Raw genomic sequence first — 8,859 nt, forward strand, 5'->3', positions numbered from 1 at the left:
TAAACTAAAAAAATTCTCATTTTAGGAAATTCATCAAGAATAAATAATGTCATAACATTACATCCAGTTTAATTTTTTTTATACTTATAAACAGTGTTTGAAAATGGAGCACCATATACTCTCTGGGAGAGGTTAAGGTATTTCAGAGATTCCTACATACAACCATAAGCATTTCTTTTCAATCTCTTGTATCATAGGTCTTCACACCTTCAGCTGCACCAACAAAAACATTTGAAGCCACAATCTAAATCAGACTAGTCACTTAAATTTTAGAAAGTAAAAACCCTACTACACAATCTCTCAAAAGTAAGGTCCTTTTCTTCTGTTCAGCTGACAAGACTGCATCACTTATCCTGTGATTTTTGCAGCCTCACAAACAGCTGGACGGGCAGGAATGAGGCAGCAGAGAACATCAGCACGGAAAACACAGTGAGTGAGCAGCTTTGGTGGGTGCCTGGCATCCTGCCAGTGTTAACCCACTGCAAGTAGCTCTGCTGCTAAAGAAATACAATGAACCACAAAAGATTCAGCCTTTGGTTTCAGCAAGCCAAGCCTCAAGCAGATATTGGTGATATTGTTTTCCCATCAACTGCTTACAAACCACATTTGTGTAACATTCTTTCTCACCTCTCTAAGTTTTGAGTTATTTTTTGTGTAACAGGGCAAAAAGTGTGAATGACTAATTTCAGAGTGAAAAGGCTATACCAATATTTTTTCCCAACTACAGTAAAAGCAAAATAAAGATGGGAGACCAGTATTCCTAACAATAAAGAACTGCAAATATAAACTAAAAAACAAAACAACAAACCACTAAGCAAGCAATTCACGGGTAACAGGAAACCCTCCCGTTTAGAAACCCAAAACTACTACATAATAAATATTTTTATTAAGCAAAGTTTATTTTAACTTCAAGACATACAAAAAGCAAGCAAACAGAAACAAACAGCCCAGTAAAGACAGTCAACAACAGACATGCTCCACAAATGTGTCTTCCATGAAACTTAATACACATTCCCAGGTAATTTACACTGAAACCAGATGCTGTTTCATTGTGTTGTTCATGTTTATCAGAATACACACAAATAAGAGAAAAATAGGAAAATCATGCTGTCCACAGAAATATTAATATCAGAATATTCCTTTAATTTTTCTCGGTGCTGAAAAGCCCAATGATGCCTTTTTCCCCCCGCTAAAAGCATTTAAATATTTTAATTTTTTTTATTCCTTTAGTGCTTTTCTCAGGCAATGATATACATGCTGACCTTTACTGTTGACTAGAATTCCTTAGAACTGCTCTAAATCAAATATTTAATCACTCTTACTCAGGTCAGACAAGACAGACACACACAAAGAAACACATCTACAGCTCTATGGGCGTAACAGAGATACCCAGAGAGAACAAATAGCTAATTTTAACTGCAAACAAAGCTGTAAGAAAAGCACTGCAGTAGGGCTCCTCTCTCTCCCTTTTCAAGAAAAGTGGTCAACTTCACCAACTTCAGAGAAAGGGAAGGAGAGCACCACTTCCATTTGGAGACTAATTCAAATACACCCCTTCATGCAAAATATACGCAGCAAATTAAATCTCCACACTGGCTGCAGCAAACAAGGCGCGCAGGCTCAGCTGCCCCTCACAAAGCATCTTTGTAGAGCTATCTTTCTGCCAGTGCTCCTTTTGAATTCCCAAACAATACCTCGCAAAAATTAGATCTCCTACTGTGGGAAAGTTCCCAAAACACAAGCCAAAATATATTTTCTCATGAGGATACAAAAAACCCTCAATGAGGAAGTCAAAGTTCTTACAATGACTGTTCAGTGTACATATAGTCATTCTTGAAACATGCTAACAGATTAAGTAGCAACATTCTGATTTAGAGAAAAAAAATATTAAAATCAGATCAGTAGTTCAACAGAATGAATAGCTACTGCTAGTAGTTACTACTCAGTAATTTGCATAAGCATAGACTTTTAAAAACTTTTGCACATACAGGCTTTTTAAAACAATGGATGTCAAGAAACAATTATTTATCAAAAAAACCTTAGCTAAGGGATATTGTAATAAGTGTAAAATAAATGAATCATCTTTAGAGGTTACACTTAAATAATCTTTTTTTTTTTTCCCTCAGGTACCAAGGGTTCTCCATGAATAAACAGATAATCCACAGGAGACTCCAACCTCCTACTACAGAAAAACATGATCTTGGGAAAATGCTTGTATGTCCTCTACTTTTGCTGACCTACTCTTTTACACCCAAGACATGAAAGAGCTTTCAGTCCTTTTGGTCTCAGAAGCCCAGCAGACGATTTTGCTCGTTACCAGTTCTGGCAGAAGAGCGAGCCTATCCCCAGCAAGCAGTCTTGCTTTACCATAATCCTCCTCCAGCAAAGCTTTTCCTGCAGCACCACGGCTACACCCCACACCAGCGGGGTGGGTGAGGATGGGTGGGAGCATCCTGGTCCTTTGGCATCACAGAGGGCACAGACATGTGCTCTGATGTCTGAACAGCACCTCAGGAAGCAAGTGGACAAAACAAGCTTGGACTGAGTAGAAGATCCCGGGGCTTTTGGCCCAGCGCTGCTCACTTCAGCACATTTCCTAGGCAAGAATGCCACGGAAAAGCTCCCAGTTTTTAAGTGCAGGAAAGAGACTGTGTTCACAAAGGCTGAGAAAAACATGGTCACAGGAAGATACTCAGCCCAAACCCAGGGCAAACACTTCTTCAGCCACTGCAGGGCAGAAATCAAAAGCAAACTCTACCAAACAGATAATTAATCAAGTAGGAAATTACACAGAGCTTATCGGCGCTGCAGTTAAGCCCTCACTTTCCCAGTTTCAGCTAACCAAGCTGCAATCTTCTGATGCAATGAGAAAGCACACAAGTGGGTAGGATAAGGCTTCCACTCATATTTCTGTGCTATAGCTGAAGGCTTCCTGATCATACCAAGCTCTTTGCAAGTGTTGGCAAAACTTGTATCATTAAAAGACACAGAAATCTATTCATGTACAAAGTACTAGCCCTGTGATAGGGCAGAACTACTGCAAAAGAAATTAAAAAGTCAATACTCTTGCCATTCTCAAAGCTTTTGGCCATGAAGATATGAATGGCTATGGGAAAATACACACATACCCCATTTGAAAGACTGGGAAATGAGCACACTTTCAAAACAAACAGGATACTAAGCAGCCCATTGCAGTACATACCCTTAGTTTTGAAAATGACATGAAAATTGACACTGCAAGTTCAGAATCAAACAAACATTCCAGAGCTGTTTCACCAGACAGATTAAAGAGTTCACAAGAAAATCTGAGCTATGCAAGGATTTTCAGCTTTACTTATCAGCCATAAAAAGATATATTCATACAAGTAATTTTGTTGGGCATGAAATAATGCTGCATAGTAATACTAGCTTGAGAAAAATATTAAGAGAAAAAAAAAGTACACTTACTTCCAAAATACATTATTTCTGTACTAAACAAATACATTGTTTGCTTTGTCAGGTAAAGGTCTTACTTTTTTCCAATAGCAGTTTTGGTTTTTATGCTGCCAGTTAAGTGCTGAAACACAGCAGGAAAAAATCCCCATGGTTAAAGGTCTCTACATACATGAGCCTATGGTAACTTGTTTCATCTGTATTCACCTCCCCCCTACTTACAGCCCAAGAGCCACCACAAGATATCACTTAACCTACAGTTTTTCAGACACATTCAGGGTATGTTAACTATTTTGAACAAGTTTCCAAAACCCTACAGCATCTAGAGGTTTGTTGGGATTTTTGTAGTTCCGACCAGCTACCCTTACAGCTGACTTTATGATGGCAATTCTACTTGAAGCCCACTGCTGAGCAAGAAAGGAGCCCAGACCAAGAACTAGCAACAACCTTTCTTCATTAAGCTGCATTACTAACAATGGTCCAATGTTAACACAAAACATAACAGGCTCATGACCCCACTCCAGAATTAGTCACTGCAGCCAGCAGAAAGCCTGACCACCACCATGGGAAAGCACAGTTAGGAATCTAATTTTGTTGGCCAAATGTGCTCCCCAGAAAGAAACAGAACGTCCAACTTTACAAAGTAAGGCTGCTCCTGAATAACCACATAACAAAGCCCTGAGATGCATTATGGAAAGGCCACCATATCAATGCAATACAGCCAAACACCAGGCATCAGCTGCCACAGCCCTTCACTTCTCTGGGCTACCAAGAGCCAGCAGAGGAGTTTAGCAACAGAATCAGTTCCCAGCATTATACTGCTGTTAGCAGCCTGGTAACAGGGGTTACCCTCCTCTGTAAATGCTCACCTCAAAAAGATGGCAACACAGTAGCATGTTGACATCGAAGAAAATCTGAAAGCACAACTCAAGCTCCAAAACATTTTTGTTTTTCAAAGGAAAGAAATCCCATATAAGCTCTTTTGGAAAAGATCATTTTAGTTTTCTAGTGTATTTGATATATAGACACATAATCAGCCTGAATTTAAAGACTAAATATTCTTTCGCTAGACTCACATATAAAACAACTTAGTTCCTCTGATCCCATTAAAATACACAGCCTTGTATTTTTTTTAAGAGATCACTGTAGCAAGAAGGAAATGTTCATTTCTGGCTTATCTGAAGATTGCACACAATCATGCTATCACTGGTTACAAATATAAAAATAAAACAATTGGGGAACAAGCTGAAAGTTTATTTGGAAAAAGCATAGGTATATCCTATAATTAAACCATTTTTCCTCTCAAGTGTTCAAGAAGGGAGTATCTGCTCTACAAGAGCATCCTGTTTAGATGTCTTCTGACATTAAATGACTCATTAGTATCAAGCTAAGGGCTACTGTCCAGTTCTCCCCTCCGCCCTGAAGAGCTGGTGCGATGCTGTCACATCTCTGCTCCTCGTTACTGCTGTGCTGAACTGCCTTCATGTACCACACCAGCAGCTTCCAGAAGCAAACCTTAGGCATCTAACATATATAAGGCACACATTCAAAAAATTTCTTCCTGCAGACATCACCACATGGCATGAAAACAGTGAACAGTATGCAGAGTTTCTGAAGCAACCAGCTATTCACATACCATGCCATGCAAATGAGTAGTCAGGATAAAGAAAGATTAGGGTTCAGCTTCTCTTGTTTGAAAACAAAAGCAGCCCTATTTTTTCAAGCAAGCTACACCAGTATAAAACTGCAGGCTTTCTGAAATGGCCTATGATGCCACAAAGAATTTGTTTTGTAAAGACTTAAAGCTGTAACAGTCCATGCAAGAGTACATTAGGAGAGAAAAAAAACAGATCTCGATTACTCACAGCTCAAGGGCATAAAACCATTTGTAATTTATGAACATTTAAAAGTTAGATTCCCCAAAGTAGTTAAATTAACTTCCTAGTTCACGCCTTCAAAGAGAAAATGAATAGTTTAATACCTCAATTAAAGAGAAGAGTTACACAACAGGCATGCTAAAGTACAGGCCACATATATATCTCCTTTTCTTTTATTTTTCACTTTCTTTAGCCAACAGAATATTGAGTTGTGATTCAGAAACACTGTGTAAAGGAGGATATACCAAAGAGATATAAAGTTATAAATTTACAAAAACAATTGCAGAATATACTGTTTACCTCAAAGGAAAAAAAAATCAGTTCAATCCAAAATTACCAAGATATTTCTGCATTACAAAAGTTCAAGCCAAGTCAAGTTTGCCTTTCCCAACAATGTTTATCAGACCTACTTCTGGAAGTTTTACATACTGGTTATCATTCTGTCACTCCTGTCCTCTGAGCCTGCAGTGAAGGCATGGTGCCAAATTTGCACCCTGACAGTCCAGGGTGAATAGTAATGTCAAACAGATATTTACCTCATCATGGTTTGGGAGAAGCTGAGCCCCAAAGAGTTTGTTAACATAAGTAAGAAGCAAATATGCTACTAACATACTTCTCTTGCTATTTCCTGCACTGATACAAATATGATAAATATATTTTCTCTTTTCAACCCTCCCTTGACTTTAAAAAAGCCTCGTGACTTCCCAAAAGTCAAAATTAAGTAGCTATCTTTTAGAGATAGCATAGCAAGGACAGGAAAATACAAGTAAAGAAACAATAAGTTACTTTAAGGGAAGAAGGAAAAACAAGGTCTTTGTACCTCTCTATGTATTTTTTTCCTTTTTACGTAATGATGAAAGATGATGTGCATAAGCATATTTCTTTCAAATTCCAATACTGTTGTAAAATAAAATCAAACAGAGAACCAACAGCAGAAAACTAACACACACAATTCAACATGGACCACTTACAAAAACACCAACCAAGTTTTCTGCTGCAAGCCCAGTCTCCCCAGCAGCAACAGGAGAGCACCACCAGTTTCAAGTATTTCCAGTGCTAAGAACACATTAGATTTCCCACATACTTGGTCTTGTTTGTGGGCTATTTTGGGCCAGTGTCAATTTCATGGATTTAAGGGTGGGTTTCTTTTCCTGTGGTGATTGCCACAGCAGGCTGCCAGCGTGCTGATTCGGGAAGTTTCACAGCACTAATGCAGCCCTGGTGTTCCCAATTTAGCTCTCTGCTCCGTGCCCTTCACTGGGCTTTATCCCTGCACTCAGGCTGGATTCTTCACTGCGTCATTTCTTATTTTCTGCCTTTCTGTGCTTCCTTATTATCCCTTCTACACAGCAAGGCCAACTGGCAAGGACAGGGGAAAGTTTACCAGTTCACATGGCACAGCCCATACCACAGGGAAAGCATCGTTCCCCAAGCCCAGCCTGGTGGCCCCACAGCCTGACCAAGTGCTTCCTGAGCATATGCCTGCATCTCTCCTCCTGAGCACCCCACCATGCTTCCATAACCACGTCCCAAGGCTGGACACGGCTGGTAGCACCCCCCAGCTGGAATCTATGCCTCTACCAATCCAAGTGACCTCGCTGCAAGTTTGCAGAGAGTGTCTTCTCCAGGACAGAGCACTCAGCCTCCTTCAGCTTTCACAACACACTGAAGGGCTGGGTCCAGCACTGAAGGCAAACAGACATTTGGAAAAGGTCAAACAAGGACAGAGAAACAAGTTTAGCACCACAAAAACATATTCCAGAAGCAGCTTCCTTTTTTATATAAAAGAAAAAAAAATACAGTTGCCAAAAAAGCATGCCACATACGATGCCTATGCAGCCAGTATGTTTTTCCATGAGAAGTTTTATTTTCTGACACATATTCCATGAACATGGGGATAAAAATAACATTACCACAATGACGTATCTATAGTAGGAGGAATGACTTATGGGTGCTGAGCAAAAGTCAAGGTTTCCTCTTTGCCCCAATTTAAAATCATCACCAGCCAGTCAGACGCCTGCCAAAACAATCAGTAACAGCATCTCTTCCCCAAAACCCGAATACAGGGATTGCTCAGAGAGCAGGACAAGCCTTTAGAAAATAGGACAGATGGCATTACAACTCCAAGCAAAGTAACTCCTTGTATCATTAGCTATTGAACCGCGGCTTGATGTGGGGATCAGTGTAAAGCTTATTAGTCTTTAGACAGTTGGCAGCAACAGCCACTGCAGCAACCGCTCGGGAGCAGAAGGAACTCATTCAGTTTGGTTGTTTTTCAGGTCATGTTAAGTCAAAATGTTTCTGTACGCACTCCAGTCCCCAGCTTAACCTTTCTCAGCCTCTCTAAGCACAACTGCGCTTACCAACGGCTTCGACTCACACACTCCTCTGATAAAGAAGGCTCCAGGAGCACGGCGCAGGTATCTAAAAAATTCCTGCCTGGTGCCATTGTGTAAGGATTTCACCCTACTTTGGAGAGCAAGGACTTGCCAAGAATACCACTGACCTCAGCCCCTACATTATGAAACAGCGCTGCCAGCTCCAGCCAGCTATGTAAAAGTAGGGATTGAATTCAAATCCTGAGCCACCCGTACTCCGGGGCAATAACAAAACACACACACAGAGGGAGGGAAAAAAAAAAAAAAAAAAAGAAAGAAATAAAGGCAAAAAAGAAAAAACACACCACCAAAAAAATTATACTCTAACTTCATTTTCTTTTTACCGGAAGCAACCTCCAAAACAAGCCCAGCTGGCGTTTCTCCCTCTCCTTCCCCCAAAATCAGGGAGCAGGAGGAAAGTTGTCGCGTTAATGCGCGCCCTCCCTTCCCGGGAGCCGCCGGCCGGGCACTCAGCGCCGGGAGTTCGGCGGGGCTGGCGGGGCTCAGCGCTGCCCGCGGGGCTCGGGGCTGCGCGGGGGCAGCGGGCTCCGGGGCGAGGGGCGCTCACCTGGGGGCTCCGCTCCGCCGGGTTCTTCATCACCGCCTGGCGGAAGCTGTTATCCACGTAGGACGCCATCGCTCCCGGCTGCCTCCCGCCGCCGCCCGGGAGGCGCTGGGGAGGGTGGCCGCGGCCTGGCGCTGCGCGGCCGGAGCGCGGGGCGAGCGGCGAGCGGCGAGGCGGCGGCGGCGCGCAGGCAGCGCGGGCTCAGCAGCGCCGCCGCCCGGAGCGGCTGCAGGCGGCGGCCGAGCCCCGCCTGGGGCAGCGGCGGCGGCGACAAGGGCTCGGCGCTCCCTCTCGAGTCGGCTCTACGCCTCCCGCCGGCCCGCTCCGCCGCATCCCCTCGGGCAGCAGCGTCGGCGTCGCCTCCTCCCTCCTCTTCCTCCTCCTCCCATCCGGGCTGATGGGGGGCTCCGCGCCCGCCTCGGCGACGGGGAAGTTGCCGGCTCGGGGAGGCGGAGCGGCGGGGGGCGGGCCGAGGCGGGACCGAGGAGGGAGGGAAGGAGGGAGGGAAGGAGGGAGGGAAGGAGCGGGGCGGGTCGCGGCGCCGGGGGTCGCGGCCGGCGGGGTCCCCTCCGGCGGCGGTGCCCCAGCGTCCTCCCCCGGGAGCGCG

General features: G+C 43.5%; 1 protein-coding gene across 6 annotated transcripts in view; it reads right to left on the reverse strand.

Annotated features, from left to right (window-relative positions):
- The window catches only part of RAPGEF2 (Rap guanine nucleotide exchange factor 2), a 184,906-nt gene extending 176,515 nt beyond the window's left edge, over nucleotides 1-8,391 (reverse strand). For all 6 annotated transcript variants that reach the window (XM_063156291.1, XM_063156286.1, XM_063156287.1 and 3 more), the window contains exon 1: nucleotides 8,256-8,391. In XM_063156291.1, coding sequence (XP_063012361.1) covers nucleotides 8,256-8,324 — 69 coding nt within the window. In that variant the 5' untranslated portion in view covers nucleotides 8,325-8,391. The remainder of the gene's footprint in view (nucleotides 1-8,255) is intronic.
- Nucleotides 8,392-8,859: the final 468 nt, after the last annotated feature.

This window comes from Melospiza melodia, chromosome 5, assembly GCF_035770615.1.
Source record: "Melospiza melodia melodia isolate bMelMel2 chromosome 5, bMelMel2.pri, whole genome shotgun sequence".
Classification (NCBI taxonomy): domain Eukaryota; kingdom Metazoa; phylum Chordata; class Aves; order Passeriformes; family Passerellidae; genus Melospiza; species Melospiza melodia.